General features: G+C 43.8%; 1 protein-coding gene across 1 annotated transcript in view; it reads left to right on the forward strand.

Moving 5' to 3' along the window:
- Nucleotides 1-18,796, forward strand: part of LOC309556991 (GTP-binding protein Rheb) — a 50,556-nt gene extending 31,760 nt beyond the window's left edge. Inside the window, exons 4-8 of the mRNA XM_082259580.1 lie at nt 867-949; nt 7,822-7,878; nt 7,954-8,001; nt 16,894-16,975; nt 18,235-18,796. Of these exons, the coding sequence (XP_082115706.1) occupies nt 867-949; nt 7,822-7,878; nt 7,954-8,001; nt 16,894-16,975; nt 18,235-18,327 (363 nt within the window). The 3' untranslated portion in view covers nt 18,328-18,796. The remainder of the gene's footprint in view (nt 1-866; nt 950-7,821; nt 7,879-7,953; nt 8,002-16,893; nt 16,976-18,234) is intronic.
- The last annotated feature ends 405 nt before the right edge of the window (nt 18,797-19,201 follow it).

A 19,201-nucleotide genomic window follows, 5' to 3' on the forward strand; every position in this document is an offset into this window, starting at 1 on the left:
GGTACTGAACCCATTTTATGCTGTCCCTACAGAACTGGGCTTTTCTTTGTGGGGCTGCATATGTGTATCTGTGCTGGAAGTGTTCCACAGAGTGCACTCAGCACAGATGCCAGGATGCCTCGGTCCTATACTACTGGGACGCCTGGTTCTGGGTCACCTGGTTGCCAGGAAACCTTTTGATTGGCTATCGGTGATCAGTCCCTATGTAACCCACCTGTTTGGTGTTTTTTTTTTTTTTTTTTTTTTTTCCCCTTCTGAATGGGTGAGAGAAACATTGGCTCTTCCACTCACCAAAAGTGTCGTAACAGGAAAATGCTTAGCTCAATGTTAGCTGTAGCTTGGTATCGGGGTCAAAGGTCATGATCCTGGGCAGGATTTTTTTTTTTTTCCTTAGCCTTGCTATGTGTACACACACACACACACACACACACACACACACACACACACGGTATCGCTGCGATCATCGGGAACAGATTTTATTTTGGCTTGTTTCTTTGGTGGTAGGTTATGGTAGTAGCAGGGAGGAAGTGCTATAAAATGGCCTAGAATACCTGTGAGCTGAGACATAACCCATAGGCTTTTGTTTAGCGCTTTATTTATTTTTACAGGTCTTGGCAGATTAGGATTTAAGACTAGTTGGTTAAGGCTGGAAATGTACTTAATATTGAGCATGCATGGGATACAGTACTATGTGTACACGTAAGCTGCCCAGTAAGCAAGTTGAGATTATTTGTTTGCGTGGAGGTATCTGCAGTAGCCAATATCTGTCCAGTTCAAAGAATTTTAACTGTGCCTACTATGATAAAATTCCAATGGCAACAGAAGAACGTTGTCTTGTCTAATTTGTGACTAATTTTCTTTTATAGGATGAATTTTCAATATTTCCTCAGACTTACTCCATAGATATTAATGGATATATACTTGTATATTCAGTCACCTCTATTAAAAGGTGAGTTTGTTTCCCAATATTGCATGAATTGACTTGCGTTTTTTTTTTTTTTTTGCACGTATTCAAAATTGCAAAGGAGTGGCGTATGTGTATCTCTCTTCGTGCTGGGAGCAGGCTCGACGAGCGCCCGAGTCTCATTAACGATCAGGACCCAGTACTGTGCTTCTGGGTCACCTGATCGCCTCTTGTTTTTATAGTGATCAGTCACTAAGCCTGCTCCCATGTTTATTTCCTCTCCTGAATGAAGAGCTGCATAGTATCTTCTTGCAGAGGGTGAAATGTAAACGGGGGGGGGGGGGGGTGTCAGGCAATCAAGGTTTGCCAGGGTTAGTGTTGGGGTTGAATTTCATGGTCAGCATATTTTGGTTAGAATTAAATTTTTTTTTTTTTTTTTTTTTTCCTTTCGTTCATTGACAACACAGCTCCTCATCTGGGTTATGCTGCCCCCTACAGGATTTGGACAGTAGGCAGGAAAGAACTTGACTATGCCTATGGGGCAGTCCCGGGGGGGTGTATACTCCCACTCTGCTATAGGTATTCAGGTTTTTTTTTTTTTCTGCCTAGTCGGGTGTAAGGACCTCGACCCCCAGGCGCTATGGCGATTAGAAATTGCGTTCTGGTGCATGGGCTTGTCAGCCCATTCACTGCCGGGGGTTGCAGGCTGTAGAGACTTTTATGCAGCCCAGAGCATGCGCTAATGGTTCCCTTCCCCCTCTACACAGACGGTAGAGGAGACAGAGCTGGTCAGCTTCTCCTCCTACCCTCTCCTGTGTTGTGATCCCAGGTGCACATGGAGCCACCAGGACCGGCTTGGGGCTTCAGCAGAGAGCACAGACAGAAATGCAGTAGCTACATATATCCTGGAGGAGGTGAGGGTAAGATGCAGATCCTTACAATCTGTCTCTCCTTGCAAACCTCATGCAGCTTATCTGTGCTACAGTTTTGTTTCTCCTACACTGCTGTTATCTGCAACAGACTCTTTGGCAATTAACCCTCTCCTTGGATGCTAGGGGAGGACTGTGCTTATCTACCCTGCTCCATTAAGTGCTGCTTACCTAAATGGTTAAACGATTAACTCTTTATAGCTTAACATCTGCAGGCTTTTGCTTCTGGTCTGAATGGCATTTGTGCCTGCTTGTATATCTGGTTAACCCTTCATAGCTACCTAGGACTGTATGGCTTATGCTGCCTTCTAACCTATAAAGAAAAGTGTAATTTCTGATTATAGATCAGTCTGGATTTTATTGTCCATCCTGACTACATTTAGACTGACAAATTATAAAGTACACGCCTCTATCCAGAGTGACAGTGTAGTTTGTTGAGGTGGCCATTTATTTTGCCCTGCCTCCTTATGATCTATCCAATCTCTGCTGTGCCTCCTCCATCAGCCCCCTTCTATACTCCACCCACTGATGCATGCAGACACATGTGCACATACACGTGCTTTCTGTATGTGTTAAGGTGTGCAGGATAGGTGACAAATTGGAGTACATGCACACTAGAGGCTGGAAAATTGGTGAGTTTAAACACCACCTCTCCCCTTGACAATTGCATTAATGCCCCCTCTGGTTAAAGACTGCCACTCCTCTGAAAAGCAATCCACACAGATTTATTTTCAGTGACAATTAAGAGGCAGTGTGCAGGCTATATAGGTTACTGGAAATGCTACAGCTCTGACCCTTTATTTGAATGGGTTGCATTGCGTTCAGTAGTAGTGGGTTGTAATTCTTGGGAGAAGGTGCATACATTATGGCAGGCTTATAGGGGGGCTCCAGTGCATTACTTTGCTCAGGGTCCCATGATGCTGCCAAGATGGCCCTGGATGTGTGGGTGGGAAGTTTGAAGCCTAACAGCCAGAAAAGGGGGGGGGAACCTGGCTCCTAGATTCAAAGCCAATTTGTCAAGCCCTGAAGGACCTAGTTCCTTGCTGGGACCTCCGATCCTGGGGTGTGTTTTTTCTTTTTTTTTTTTTTTTTTTCTTCCCCCCCCCCCCCCCCCCCCCTCATTTTGTTCCTGTTGAATCTGCAATCAATTGCTGGACTAGATCTAGATCCAGAGGGTCCCCCCAGTCTGGCCAGTGAGTGCGTGCAAACCGCAGCTCTGCGCTATGTCAGCCGCAACATAGCTCCTCTGAACAGGGGGCCGGCCTGCTGGGTTAAACGTCTCGCGAGGGCGCATATGACCTGGCTTCAGCCAGAGTCACAGCGTTACTCCTGGCCGACGGCACCCACATTACGATGGAGCGGTGGTCTATCTGGAGCGGTGCCCATCCTGGTGTGGTGAGTGCCTGTCCCCCCTCTACCCCTGGAGGCTTTTGGGGTGGGAAATGGGCCTCTCCCTGGCATGGTTGGACCCCTGGGCTCCCCTCCTTCCCTGACAGTGCCCCCCCTTTCTCGGTGATCTTCTACAGGCATTTCACCCCCCCCCCCCCCCCCCCCAATAGGGTTCGACATACCTTTTTCAGGTCTGTCTAGGTGTTGAGCTGGTGATGACAGTGGGTGAGGAGTGTGCTTCCGGCGACCGGACGTTTAAACTTTGGGAGGGGGCTGGGCCAGGTGGGGGCGTCTGCCAGGGCCCCCTTCCTGTTATGATCATTTTTTGAGCTCCTGGATCATTTGACTATTCGTCTTCAGGGGTGTCTGGTACGCATTCAATCGTACAATGCCATGGATGTGGCTTATGTCAATCACCAAGGGGGCACAAGAAGTGGTTCGGGAAGTAGCCAGTATTCTGAGGTGGGCAGAACATTTTGTTCCAGCCCTCTGCTGTGCACATTCCAGTAGTGGAAAATTGGCAAGCGGATTACCTCAGTCGACAGGTGTTGGACCAGGGGGAATGGTCACTTCATAAGGAGGGGTTTCATCAGTTGTCTCCAGTGGTATACTCCCAAGATGGATCTGTTGGCTTCTTGTCAACAGAAAAGTACAGAGGTCTGTGGCACGGACTTGGGATCCTCTTGCCGATGCCACAGATACCTTAGTGACTCCTTGGAGTCAGTATGGTCTGATTAACTCCTTTCCCCTCAAACTTCTACCGAGACACCTGCGCAGGATTGAGGCAGAAGAGCTTCCAGACATTCTAGTGGCTCCAGACTGGCCTAGCCGGTCTTGTATGCCGATCTAGTATGGCTGGTCGCCGATGCTCCTTGGAGACTTCTCTCAGGGAAGATCTTCTGTCCCATGGGCCAATCTTCCATCCTGGCTTTAAAGGCTTGGCTAATGAAAGCCAGGTGCTGATGGATAGAGGGTTGTCTGAATCTGATTCCTACGCTCTTACAGGTTAGAATCCTACCTTTAGGAAGATTTACCATTGCACTTGGAAGACTTGCATTGCTTGTTGTGAGTCTCTTGGGGTTCGCCTTTGTTCCGGTGGCTTGGATCTTGGCTCCCCTCCAACAGGGGATTGAGCAGCACCTGGCCTTGAGTACCATCAAGGGCCAGGTTTTCGGTCTTGGCGGTTTTCTTTCAACTTCCATTGGCCACACATACCTTGGTACGTACCTTTCATACAGGGAGTTCGACACTTGGCTCCTCCAGTGCTGCCGTAGGATCACAATTTCTTTGGTTCTCCCGAAGTCTCCTTTTTGAGAAAATTCGGGAAGTTCCCCTTCTTATGATTCAGAAGGTGGCCTTTTTGGGGGCTATTCTGCACGCAGGGTGTCTGGAGCTGGTGGTGCTGTCCTGTCTGCCTTACCTGGTGGTTCACAGGGATGATTCTTCGTCCGTGTCGGTCATTCCTTCCAAAGGTCGCCTCTGATTTTTCATTTGAAGACATCATGTTGCCTTCCCTGTATCCCAGGCCTCAGCATCCTAAGGAAATTGCCTTGCATTCCCTGGATGTGGTTCAGGCAATTGGGGTGTACCTGGCAGCTACAGAGTCTTTTAGAAGTCAGACTTGCTATTTGTCAAGGATTGACCTCAAAAGGTTGGCTGAAAGGTTGGCTGCTTCTGCTTCCAGATGGATCAGACAGAGATTCAGGCTTATTCCATTTAAGGATCAGGTTCCTCCTCTCCCTGTTAGGGTGGTTAGTGCTTCCTGGGCCTTCTGTCAGGCATCAGTAATGCAGGTTTGCAAGGCGGCCACCTGGTCGTCTGTGCACACGTTCACAAAGTTTTAGAAGGTGGATGTGTTTGCAATTGCTAGTGCTTCCTACGGTCGCAAGATTTTGCAGGCTGCTGTTTAGAGAACTTGGTCCTCTTTGAGAGTGTTACTTTTTTTTTTTTTTTTTTTTTTTTCAGATGAGCTCCAGTTTTATGGCTGTGCTCCATGTTACCTGGTTGGCTAGGTTTAGCCTTGGAAAGTATTTTTTGTTCCATCCCTCATGTTTTGACACTGCTTTGGGACGTCGCACGTAGTCAAGAAGATGAGGAGCTGTGTCCGTCAATGAGAATGGGATTTTTGACTTACCGTAAAATTTCTCTGATGTTCATTGACAGACACAGCATCCACCCCTCTATGGAGTTGGGTTTTTCTTGACACTGTAACAAAACGGAGTACCTATAGCAGAGTGGGTGTGCACCCCCTGGGACTGCCCCATAGGCAGAGTAAAGTTCTTTCCTGCCTTATGTCCTACTTCTGTAGGGGGCAGCATAACCCACATATTCAAGAAGATGAGGAGCTGTCTGTCAACAAACATTGGAGAAAAGGATTTGTGGTAAGACCCAAATCCAGGTTTTTTTTTTTTTGTCTGTTTTAGGCAATTTAAAGTAAAATGCACACCACCATTGTTTCTAGGCTGTACTATGAATACAAGCTAACATGCACACATGTGGTACCGCTGTGTTTGTCAGGAGCAAGAGAATTTATTTTGGGTTCTTTGGTGGTAAATTATGATGGCAAGAATAATGCAGCTAGATTGTTAATTTTTACTATTTTGGGCCAGTTTTTCTTTAATATTAAAAACAAAATCAGAAGGGTTTGTTACCATTTTACCACTAAGAGCACACATTTTCCTGGAAAAAAAACAAGGTATAATCCACCTGTATACACTAAGATGGTATACTAACGTCAAACTTGCAAAATTTGTTCTTGGGCATTTAGATTTTTTTTTTTTTTTTTTTTAACCTTCCCTTTAGGCAAAAAAGGTTAACTGGGTAATTCTAGAAATGTCAAAATGACAGCCAAAAGACTGAGTAGTCCATCGAGTCTGCCTGGTGGTGTGAGGGGTGTTTAAAAAAAAAAAAAAAAAACTCAAAAAAAAAACTTGCTTGGGACAAACCGTGCTATAGTCATGTTTGAAGCGACTTACTGTTGACACTCCCTCTGCTGGAAGTTTATTCCAAGCATCAACTACCCTTTCAGTAAAATACTTTCTAAGTTTTTAGTTTGGAAGTTTCCTCCAGTTTGACGTCATGTCCCTGTGTTCTTGATTTTGGTTTCATATTGAGAAACTGCCCTCCTATACCTTATACCATTCCCTTGATGTACTTAAGGTTTCAACCCCCCTTTTCCATTCTTTCCTCAAGACTGTATATAGTTTGCTCTCAATATGTCTTATCCCCCAGTCCTTTCACTATTTTTATTACCAGTCTCTGAACTCGTTCTGTCTTATCTTTTTGTAATGAGATCTCCAGAATTGGGACACAGTATTCCGAATAGGGTCTTGCTAAAGATCCTTATAGGGGAATCAGAACCTCCTTCCTCCTGCTGATACCTCTAGTGATGCATCCTAGAATTCTATTCAATTTTTCCACTGTCTGGTCACAGTGTGCTCATTTTTGCAGTCATCTGAAATGAGTACCCCCAAATCCTCTGTAGTGCTGGCCAACACTTTACCCCAATGTTTTTTCCCTAGGTGCAACTATTTTACATTTTAGAACCATTAACGCTCCATATTTTTGTTTTCCATTTCTGTGCAGTGAAGGGGTTACAGAACATTATAGCTCAGCAAGGGAGCTTATACCTGATACATGCATAGTTAAACTTTGTACTAAAAATTGTACTGATGGAATAAACACCCTCTACATAATCAGTGCTGCGGAGGTGGGTGAAATGGGAGCCTGAAAAGTTGGGTGTTTACAGTTGAGCATTGTCGGCACCCCAATCGCTGCGTGATTTTTTTTGCTGCGATTGTCACCCATTGGAAGTAACTGGGATCACAAGCGTGTCTCGCGATTTGCATAGACTTGGGATCGCAGGCAGAATTGCGCAGATTTCAACCGCGATCCAGGACGCCTAGATGTAACCGAGCCGAAGATACTTGCAACTAAGCTGACAACAAATCAACATTGTGGATACTATCAGTTTTCAGTAGATGTAAAACAAAAACCATTTAAAGATTGCACTTGTGCATACTGCATACCATACATATAACCCACTGCTGAACTATGATGTACAGTATATGGGGAAAGGAAGCTGTCACTATACTAGCCCCTATTGCATAGAAATAATATCCAAAATTTGTGATCGAAGACTATGTAGATCACACTGCTACCAATAAGTTATTGACGCATTTAACACAAAGCTTTTTTTTTTTTTTTTTTTTTTACTATCAAATATGCCAGCTTAATGGCAACATCAGAAGTCCCTTGGGTTTCTATTGGCGTTGCCTAGAATAATTGCCTTTCCCAAACGAATGGAAGTGGAACCTTGACTCTGCATTGTAGTAAGAGAAACAGAAACCTGTCTTAAAGATGTCAATTGACTTAGGTTTGCCTACCATCCCCAAAGCCAGTGGGCCAACAGAACAGCTGGGCAACTAGCATTCACAGAATGTTGGCCTCCATGAAGAATTGCCAACTGGGGCTTTGTTGTACTACAAGTTTTGATGTTAGAAAGTTAAGGGGAAAGGGTTGCAGTTGGGTTTGTGGTTTGTCAAGAAAATAACTTTTTGCAGTCTAATGTATTTTTTTTTTCTTTTTTTTTTTTAATAGTTTTGAAGTGATTAAAGTAATCCATGAGAAGTTGTTGGACATGGTTGGGAAAGTCCAGTAAGTGCAGTTTCTTGTTCTCTTCTGCATTTTTGGTGAACCTCTGTAGATTACTGACAGACCTTTCTCTTGCAGGGTACCAATAATGTTGGTTGGAAATAAGAAAGATTTGCACATGGAAAGGTATGTTACAGCTTTTGTCTGCTAATCACTTGGGTCCTTGTGTGGTTCTTGGGATAATGTGTATGGAAATCTACCGTCTGTCTACCAGCACAGCTTTCCTTTTTCAGATTTAACTTGACCTTTTGGAGAGTTGTTAATCATAGAGGTAACCTCTAGTACAGCTGTCAAATTACTACGGAGTACTGCTGGCCACAGTGTCCTTGCAATTTCTTGTGGTCAAATAGGTGTGGGATCATACCCCCCTCCCCTTGAAGGAGCTTGTACAGAGTTTTAACTTCTGCAGTTGTACTCGCTGTTTTTCTGTGCTGACATTGCCCTGCCCCTTTTGGATTTTTTTTTTAGTTAACCCCCACATGTAACGCAGAGTTTAACTAGAGGGTTCTGCACAAATTTGGCAAGCTAGGAGCATTTATTCCTACGGACTTGACAACCACCCATCAAGACATCTTATTTCATAATTTTAAAGAAGGCAGCCTTCATGTATACTTATTTAGAAATGCAAGATGGCCATCTGAACATTTTGTTCGTTGATACATGTGCTGTCTTTATTTACACTGAAAAGTAGCAAAATACAACATCAAATGCATTTGGTTATGTTCAACACAGCTTTTTATACTTCTGAATGGCCAATGCTTTTTCTTCTGAGTTCCCTGCAAGTAAGGGAAGAAGCCCTTTCTATGATCCTTTACATTCTTGGTCATAGCTTATTCAAAGCTAAAGATTGCCAAGCACCAGTCCTGTCATGTGGGTAGAAGTGTTGCATGCGCCTCTATAGAAGTAGTGGATCTTTCTCTTGGCTCTAGGTTATAAGCGATCATGGGGCCAGAGCTGGTGTAAATAGGACTATTGCTTTGCCTTTCAAAGTTCTTAATCGCGTATACTTTTTTTGGATTGTATTGAACTTGGATTTTTGGTTCTAGATCTTTAGGAAGCATAGAACAAAAATACTTTAACCTTTAAAAAAAAATATATATATATTTTATTTTTTATCAAGATTTTTTTACACCATATTATACAAAGTAATATCTTATGACAAAGATACAGGTGTACCAACAGGAGACTACAAAAGATATGCTATAGTGGTCACAAAATAATTGGATAATCAACATTCAATAAAGTGCACTTAGTGCTATAAAACAATAACAATCTGTATAGTGGCTTAATGTCATTCGGCAGAATTTCAAAGAACAAACCCCTCCATCCCTAAACATGCAAAGAAAAAAGGATATAGCCCTGGGACTTAAAATGAGGTGTACCCAAATGGTCAATTATAATAGGGTAGATATAGTAGCAAATTTTGTATAAAAGATATCAACATGTATGCAAATGCATGTGCGAATACAGACCTAATTGCAGTACATGATAAAGGACATGATGGTTGGTATACATGCTTGCACATAGCAGTAATAACCTTCAGTGGTGAACTGGATGCATCTTTCTAACTTGACGTGTTTCGTGAGTCAATCACTCACTCTTCAGGAGTAGATGCGTACAAGGATTTCTAAAAAATACATATCGGTTTTTAATTGTATGAAAAATAATGGCCAATAAAGAATGGAAACTAGACTACTTGGTCGCCACCAGATGTTTGTATTGTCCTCTTGTACACTGGCTCAGCCAATTTGTAAGTATAGGTTTTCCCCACATAGGGCTCTCCACTAGTTTCCATTCTTTATTGGCCATTATGTTTCATACAATTAAAAACTGATATGTATTTTTTAGATATACTTGTATGCATCTACTCCTGAAGAGTGAGCTATTGACTCATGAAACTCGTCAAGTTAGAAAGATGCATTTAGAAAGATGTTATTACTGCTATACACAAGCATGTATACCAACCATCATGTCCTTTATCATGTACTGTAATATCTGTATTGGCACATGCATTTGCACATGTGTTTATCTACTTAATACTACTTCATTTGCTACTATATCTACACCATTATAATTGACCATTCGTGTACACCTCATTAAAAGTCCCAGGGCTGTATCCTTCTTTTTTTTTTCTTTGCAAACCATAGACGGTAAAGAAAGGGGGGAGGGGACTTAAACTAAAGGGGAAAACGGTCCCAGTCTCTAAGCTCTAATCCCAAGTTTGCATACCCAAATTCTCTAAATTTGAGACAACTCAATTAAATTAAGTAATACATTTTAGGAATCTTCCAGTGAGCTCGTAGAGTAATTAAACGGTGTTATAGTCTACATCTGTAGTAGTCAGTCTAGCACCATTTAGGAGGTGCGAGTCCTGGAAATTTAAGCCAGGCTTGCCATATAAAAAATTTAAATGCACGTCTGTTAATACGCTACTTTTTCTCGCACTAAAAGGGTGTAATTCTGATCGCTCCACTGAACTGTGGGAGCATTAGAAGATGGCCACAGTTTAGTTTTGCTATATACAGTAGCCTGACAACTGTAGTATAAGATGGCACTGGGTATTCTTTGATTGCTCCCAGAATACAAATAAGCGGATCCATCCATATCTTAAGTGTTCCTACCGTAGAGAGTATCTGTAAACCCCTTCCAATACCTATAATAAAGTTTTGGACATCACAGTAGGTGAATAAGATTGCTCTCCTGCTTTCTCTTGCGTCCTCTGACAGACGCAGCCACTTCAGTTTCCTCAAATGGGTAATGCGCCCTCTACATGAGTAAGACTAGGCAGTGAAAATCATAGAAAAACTTTTCACTAGACTCACCCTTAGGGGCTGTCCCTTTAGACATTACCCCAGACACATCGTGCTTACTTAATCAGTTTCTTGCTGCCTAGTGTTAGGAGTAAGACCTTGGTTTCCCTGCTGGGACTCGGGTCTCATTTTGTATTTTCTTTGAGAAATGTTTGTTTAATTTTCTTACTATTGCTAGCTAGTGTCAGGGGAATCTTCCTGGCGCACTACAAGCGACAGCCGAGCTGGGGTTTCACACTGGATAATCTAGATCCTTATGGTCTCCCAGCCTGGCCAATGAGCGTGAGCAGGTTGGGGTCTGCCCAGGCCTCGCCACGACTGTGCCCTGAAGGATGGAAACAAGCCTTCAAACAGCACTTTCGCCAGGATGCATTAACCTGGAATGCCCTGAGTTGCAGTGTACCCCTCTTGGCTGGCAGCACCCCCACTCCGGGTGGGAGGCAAGCTGTCTCGGGGCAGAGCCCTATGGTATGGTGAGTGATTCAACGCCCCCCTGTGTATACTTTCCTATGGCACCATTTTATTGTGGCTCAGGGGAGTTCCGCCTCTAGTGATATTTGGTCACTTCCTCCCAGAAGTTTTCACTTGCTGCAGACAGCGTGGAGAGCGGTTGCTGATCCGGTTCTGGCACAGTGGGGGGGGAGGGGGGGGAGAGTCTTCAGTCCTTTTGGGCATTCTTCAGACCCATTTAGCTCCTATCAGTTTATCTGCTAGCTAAAGGGGACTCCAGCGGTAGCGCGGTTTAGCGGTGCGGATTTAAAGGGCCTGTATACCTATTTTTGTCTAATTACCAACATGGTCCCAGAGTGATAGTTTTCCCCACTGATCTTGTGTGTGCATCTGGGACTTCTGGATCGCCTCCCCTAGCGTCTGTCTGCAGCCATTGAAACTATGGCATCCAAAGTAGATCTTGTCATGTCACAAGTTACTGTTCAAAAACGGCTGATGCCCTCTGTCTTCTAATTCAGAGCCCGATGTAATTGCCACGGACGCTGCTCTCCCTGAGGGATCTCTGTCCTCAGTCGGACGGTGAGAAGGAGTCCTCCGCTGCAGCGCGGGACCGCACTTTGGTGCAAGCACTAGTTCGCTCTGTCAGGGACACTTTAACCATTTTAGGATTTGAGGATTCGGCTGCTCAATGACCAGGCTGTAGTTTGCGATTCGGCACTGTGTGACTTAACGAACAATTGCGTGGTTGTGCGATGCTGTACCCAAACAAAATTGACGTGCTTTTTTTTCCCACAAACAGAGCTTTCTTTTGTTGGCATTTGATCACCTGTGCGCTTTTTAGTTTTTGCGGTATAAACCAGAGTGACCATTTTGGAAAAACATACAATATTTTTCACTTGTATGAAATTCTCAAAAAAGTAAAACAAAATTTTTTTAACATTTTAGGCCCAATTTATTTTCTGCTGCATATTTTTAGTAAAAAAAATCGCAATAAGCATATTTAGATTGGTTTGCGCAAAAGTTGTTTTTTTTTTTACTTTACTAACTACGGGAAAGATTTGTCATTTTTATTGTGGGGTTTTTTTTTTTTTTTTTTGTGTTACTGCAACATTGCAGCGGACAGATCAGACCCCTAACTGAAATTTTAGACCATTTTGGGGGTACCAGTGACCTTGAAGTAATCGGTGCTAAAAATATGCTCTGTAAAAATGACACTGGCAGGGAAGGTTAACTATACTCATGATCAAGGGGTTAAATGTGTCCCTAGGGGCGTGATTCTGTCAGGGGGCATGGCTTGTGAATTAAAAAGGCATGCAATCCTATATAGCAGGATCACATAGCCTCTGTGATCACTTCAGGGAGAATGACAGACGGCTGTGTTTACATCAGCAGTCTGTCCTTCTCTCTCTGCTGCAGGAGATCGCGAGTGGCCAGCGGCCATCGGAGCCACCGGTCACACGCGCTGGCTCCCCAGGGAACAAGCTGGAGCGCGCTGGCAGCAAGCGCTCGCCCCCTACAGTCTCCTGAGCGAGCGACTTAGGGCTACGTCGCTTTGCCCAGCAGCGGCAGAGTGCTGCAGTAAATGTACGGTGAGCAGGGTGCAAGTGGTTAAATATTGATGATGAGCCCACAGTCAGGAAATCATTTGTCTTCGGCTCCCGCAAAGCCCAGAAGTCGTGTTATTTTCCTTACCACGAGGAGTTTCATGAGTGTGAATGAGCAATGGCAGCGCATTAAACGCGTGCTGGCGGTGCCTAAGCGTTTTTAGTGCTGTTACCCATTTGCAGACTCGGTTTCCAATCGCTGGGCAGTGTCCCCCTAAGGTGGACCACACTGTTTCCCGGTTGAATAAATCCACGGTGCTTTCTGTGGAAGACTCTCCAGTGTTTAAGGACCTGGTGGATAGGCGCATGGAATCTCTTTCCTGCCACTTGCACTTGGTGGGGGGCTCGCTCCTCAAGCCTGTGTACCTCTGTGATGGTTTCTCAGACGGTTGCGGAATGGATTACGGTGCTTAAGAGCAACTTGCTGGCTGAGTCGGTTCTTCCAACTCTCATTAAGCTCACGGATCAAATGGCCCAGGTCATGGTGTGTCTGTGTGATGTGGTTCTGGACAAGGCTCCCCTGGTTGCAGTGGGGGTTTGCCTTTCACCACATGGTATGGCGGAATAGCTGTTCGGCGGACCAAGCTTCTAAGACCGTGTCTGATCTCCCCTTTTGGGGGAAATGCCTTTTTGGTGACTCCTTGGATGAACTGATCAAGGGTCTCACAGGGGTTAAGAGTACTCTTCTACCCCAGTCTGCAAAGGGTAAGGCACCCTGCGGTAAGTGGGGCCCCTCTTTGGCTCAACGGGGGCCTTTTCATACCCCAGGGGCGCAAGAAAAAGGTAAACCGTTTAAAGCCTACCGCTGAAACAAGAAGGCTTTGTCTGGTAAGCCCAAAGCCGGTCAGTCTGGTGCTGCAGCCAAGTCTTCCTCCGCATGAAGGGACACCCTCACCAGGTTCAGGGGTGGGAGGTTGTCTGCGTTACTTTCGGGAACCCTGGATGTCTGATTCAAGACAAATGGGTTCACAAACTGATTCATACAGAGTACAAGATCGAATTTCGGTCTCTCCCAGCAGACAAGTTCTTTCCATCAAATCTCCGTCTCTGGATCGTTTAACGGATCTCGAGGGGGCAGTGCAAGATCTTCTTGCACAGGGAGTTATTGTCCCGGTTCCTCAGCGGGACAGGTTTCAAGGTTTTTACTCAAATCTGTTCACGGTGCCCAAGAAGGAGGGCAAGGTGCATCCATTTCTGGACCCCAAGTCACTGAACTGCTTTGTACGGGTGCAGAAGTTTTGGATAGAATCTGTCCGGTCAGTGGTGGCGTCTTTAAATCAAGGAGATTTTCTGCCCCCCCCCTCTGGCTTTAACGGCATGGCTGTTGAAGGCCAGGTGTTGCGATAGGTCTCTATAATGCTGTGATTCCTACCTTGCTGAGGGCTTGGAAGGCTACCTTCAGGAAGCTTTACCATCGTACCTGGAAGGCGTACATTGCCTGGTGAGTCGCAAGGGTTGCATCCTCGCTCCTTTTCGGTGGCAAGGGTCTTGCAGAAAGGGGTGGAGCAACGTTTGGCTTTGGGTTCGATTTTAAAGGTCTGGTGTCTGCCTTGGCCATTTACTTTCAACATCCCGTGGTGACTAATTCCCTGATTCGCATCTTTATTCAGGGGGTCCGTCATCTGGCTCCTCCAAGGAAATCCCCTTCGCCGCCGTGGGATCTGAATATGGTTTTGCCCGTTCTGCAATGACCTCTTTGAGAATATTAGAGAAATCTCTCGCCTTTACTGTCCCAGAAGGTTGCCTTTCTGGTGGCTATCACCTCTGCTCGCATGGTGTCAGCAGGTCTGTCTTGCTGTTCGTCTTATCTGGTCATTCATAGGGACAAGGTTGTTCTAATGCCCCGTACACACGTGCAGATTGTCGGCCGAAAAGATTCGGCCGACGACCGATCGGCTGATTGTAGGCTTGTTAGTATGATGCTGCCGACAGCGCACTTTCGGCCGAACAGAATCTGTCGTGCAAGCATTAAAATTTTTGTATGCAGACACCAGAACGGCCGATTGTTCGCCAGTCAGTACAGATTTCGGCCGACAGACAGCAGATTTGCAAGACTGGGCATGCTCAGAAAAGAAAGACAAGGAAAGTTAACCATCACATGACATCACTTCTGCAGTCGGCTGTTGTTGGCCGACAAAATTCGTGTGCAGTCTTTTGCACTTTTCAACAGACAAGACAGCCCGCGGACAAAAGACTGCCGATCGTTCGGCCGACGATTGGTACGTGTGTACGAGGCATAAGACCCAACTAAACTTTTCTTCCCTTCCACCTTAATGAAGACATTGTTTTGCCTTCGCTTTGTACGAAGCCCAAGCATCCCAAGGAATTTGCTCTGCATTCACTGGGTGTGGTTCGGGCAATCGGGGTTTATTTCGGACGTCTGATTCCCTGTTTGCCCTTCTGAGGGACCTTGTAAGGGTTCAGCTGCATCTGCTGCAACAATTTCCACATGGATCAGACAGACTATTCAGACCTCTTCACTAAAGGGTCAGGTGCCTCGTTTCCCTGTGAGGGCACTTTCTACTAGAGCTATGAGTGCCTCTTGGGCTTTTCGCCATCAGGCTTCGGTGGCTCAGGTGTGTTAAGCGGCGACCTGGTCGTCTGTGCACACTTTTAAAAAAATTCTACAAGATGTTATGGCATCCTCGAATGCTTCCTTTGGCCACAGAGTTTTGCAGGCTACGGTTTGCTGAAGAGACATGGTGTTCTTTTCGTGGGGTGAAAAGTTTTTTATTTTTTTATTTTTTTCTGGCCTTGGATGGATTGTTACTGTTTTGGTTGCGTTTTTTTCTTCCCACCCCTCATGCCTACACTGCTTTGGGACATCCCATTTGTGAGGAAACTATGAAGGGGCTGCGACTGTAAGAGGATGTAAGAGAAAATAGAATTTTTGTAAGAACTTACCGTAAAATCATTTTCTGAGTCCTCTGACCGATGCAGCCCCTGCCCCTCTATTTTGGGGTTTAGTGTTTTTTTTTTTTTTCCACTGCTTGCTACGAATTTGATTAGAAAGCATGATGGGTCTGGGGTAATGCCTGAAGGGACAGCCCCTAAAAGTGTATCGAAGTTTTTTTTTTTTTTTTTTTTCCCTAGGTGTTTCACTGCCTAGTCTTACTCCTGTATAGGGCACATTACCCATTTGTGAGGAAATTATGAAGTGTCTGTGTCAGGACTAGGAAATTTTTTTTTTTTTTTTTTTTTTTTTTTTTTTTTTTTTTTTTTTACGGTAAGGTCTTAAAAAAATGTTCGCATTTGTAAAACTTGTCCGACTTCCCCCCCCCCCCCCCCTCAGTTAAATAACAGCACTGGGATATAAGATCTGTGCAATATAAACAGTTGTGAACATTTGAGGGGGGTGAGACCAAACTGGAAGGAATGGACTGCAAACAGATTACGTGTGTGTCCAATATTGCCCAAGTCCTGTTCCCACTTTCTAGAGAGTAATTTGTCAGGTTCATGGATACAAGAGGTCAATGCTGAGTACACTGTAGAAATCATTCCCTTTCTGTTAACACTTGACATCCCCTTCAATCATTACATGTCTTACTAGTATTAAGGAAGGGAAGCAAGCCTGAGCTTGTCTCAGCTGAAGATATTAATGGAAATTAGTCCTGGTTAGGGTGAACTCTTCCTGCAATTCCAGAAAATACTTTTAATACATTCTGGTGATAAAGTTAAAAGAAATGCTATGCCTGTGTTCGCCCCCCCCCCCCCCCCCCGGTCCTTATGATGTAGGGTAGTTAATCATTTGTTATCCATGGGGTCAGCGGTGACTGTCACCCCAAGATATCTAAAGGATGTGACTCTTTTCAGGTCCCGTGCAACATTGTGGGAGAGCAGTAGGGGATCATCTAATGGGAGTAAGACCGATTAGCTTGGAAAACCCAGCCTTGGCCGCATTGATTAATATAGTTCTCTAGGGTTCTAGACAAGGACTTGAAGGTTAAACAAAAAATTTGACCTTAAAATGAATAGCTTCAGATTAAGCACCCCCCCCCCCCCCCCCATATTTTTTTTTTTTTTCTGCTGAAAGCTGAGGCCATGGAGCATGAAACAATGGTAGTTTTTTTAATTTGTAATGTCCTAATATTGGTGTTTATGAAACCCATATTTTCAGTAAAGATTAAGTCTGTCAAACATGACTTGTTTTGCAGGGTGATCAGTTATGAAGAAGGCAAAGCCTTAGCAGAATCATGGAATGCTGCTTTCTTGGAATCTTCTGCTAAAGAGAATCAGGTTAGTTTTTTGTATAAGATTGGTTAAAAGCTGACCTTAAGACTGAACCTGTAAAAGTCCTTTTCCATTGGTAACTTGTGCTTTCCCAAATATGACAGGCATCGCTATGGGTACCTTTTTTTTGGTTCTGTACTTGTAGGCTGGAAGGCATGTGGACATGCCCTAAAGCTTGCAGGCTATGGGTTTGAGTTTATACTAGTTACTATTCTGGGCTGTAACCTACATGTGGGTCCAGTGGAAGACCTACTGTCCAGCCCTCCTACCACATTTTAACAGCAAAATCCCCAAACAAACTGATCTATGGGGAAAAAAATATGGGTCACATGGTAAAACCAATTGGGAGGGTTTTCTTCCACTTTTTTTTAAAATTGTAATATGTCTTGTATACCGCGAATACCACATGTCAGATACTTGTATGTACGTGGTTTATCCTTTCGCAAACTGCTACACTGCAGGACATGTAGATTATTGCTGTGTAACATGTATGTTCAATTCATTTGATTTAAACCTAAAAATAAATAAACCAGGTTGGACAAGGAGAAAACTCTATTACTGCTGGCCATGGGGTTGATTTACTAAACCTGGAGAATGCAATTCTAGTGCAGCTGTGCATGGTAGCAAATCTGCTTCTAACTTCAGCTTGTTCAGATAAGCGTTGACAAAAAAAGCTGAAAGCTGATTGGTTTCTTTTTTTTTTTTTTTTTTTTTTTTTAAACAGTGAGGTTTATTGAAACATTTGGTACAATACAAAAATAAACCCTGCATTGAAACTTTGACCATGTTCATAATATACAGAAATCCAAAAATAAAAATACTCAGTGATTAACGCTTAGGAACAGTACAGACACAGTAAGAAGGGGTAACAGTCAGTTACTCATTCGGCCCAACACTCAAGCAGGCAATTTTGATTATTGAAGACGGTCAGCAAGGGGCAGTTACTCATAACACTACTGAACCGTATCAGGACAGTGCACCCATTTGTCCCAAATCTTATTAAACTTTTGAGGGCACCCCCTGTGTTTATATAGACGTTTATGAAAGGGGATGACATTATTAATTTCCTTAATCCAAAGCCCTAAAGTAGGGGGAGTGGGTCTCAAGCTGATTGGTTTCTATGCAGAACTGCACCAGATTTTGCACACCAGTTTTTGTAAATGTCTAGGAATGTCCAAAACATTGTGTCTTTTTTTATTTTTTTTTTTTTTTTATGGCATGGCTGACTTGTTCATAAATGTATTTTTTTCTTTTTTCTCCTCCAGACTGCTGTTGATGTTTTTAAAAGAATAATTTTAGAAGCAGAAAAAATTGATGGTGGATGTTCACAAGGGAAGTCTTCCTGCTCCGTAATGTAATTCCACTACACAAGCTGCGGACACTGGGAATATATTCTACTTGAATAAGCAAACTGCCTGTTCTACTTAAAAACTAGGCTTTTCATGTAACGATTTCTCTCCCAGGAGGTTTGGTAATGCTAGCAGCGCCTTTTTGTCCTCTTCTGGGTTCGGAAGGGTTACACTGATTTTCAGGATAGGGATGGTCACAGCCGCATTTTTTTTTTTTTTTTATTATCCATTCAGATTATTCAGGAATCTGACTAATTCTTCAGCTCTTCAATCACACACTTTCAATTTGTATATCCATATTTCCTAATATTATGGCCAATACTTTTACAGGCATTAATTTTTCAGTGTAGTTTGTTTATAATGTAATCACTCAAATGATACATATTGTTACAATATTCTTTACTTTAACCAGGCTTGAACGTCAGTTTTCTTTCTTTGTTCAGTGTAAACTTGTAAATAAAACAGCTGCAGACCTTAACACTCTTTGTGCTTATTAGAGTTCAGTTAGACAAACTGGTAACACTTTTGGTACATGTGCAGCAGATGTAAGTTTTTTTTTTTTTTTTTTTTTTTTTTTTTTTTTTTATAATGCTAATTGGGGGAGGTCTGTTGGTTAGTTGCAGCCTTTTGATGCTGACCCCCTTCCTCCCATGGTGGGTCAGCATCTGTCTACACAGGCAAAGGTGCATTTCCTGCACCAGCGTCCTCCCGACAAACCCTTCCCCTTCATAATGCACCCCCCATATTCACTGACAGTAGTCATTCATTGAAGTTTCATTCATTTACTTTTTTAACATGAAGAAAATCTGTGGCACGAAGCACTGCTTTAGCAGCCAGGACAGGTGCATAGCAATTGGTAAAGTGACTCTGATATCCCTGCCCC

The sequence above is a fragment of the Pelophylax lessonae genome (genome assembly GCF_965119305.1).
Source record: "Pelophylax lessonae genome assembly, chromosome: 5".
NCBI lineage: Eukaryota > Metazoa > Chordata > Amphibia > Anura > Ranidae > Pelophylax > Pelophylax lessonae.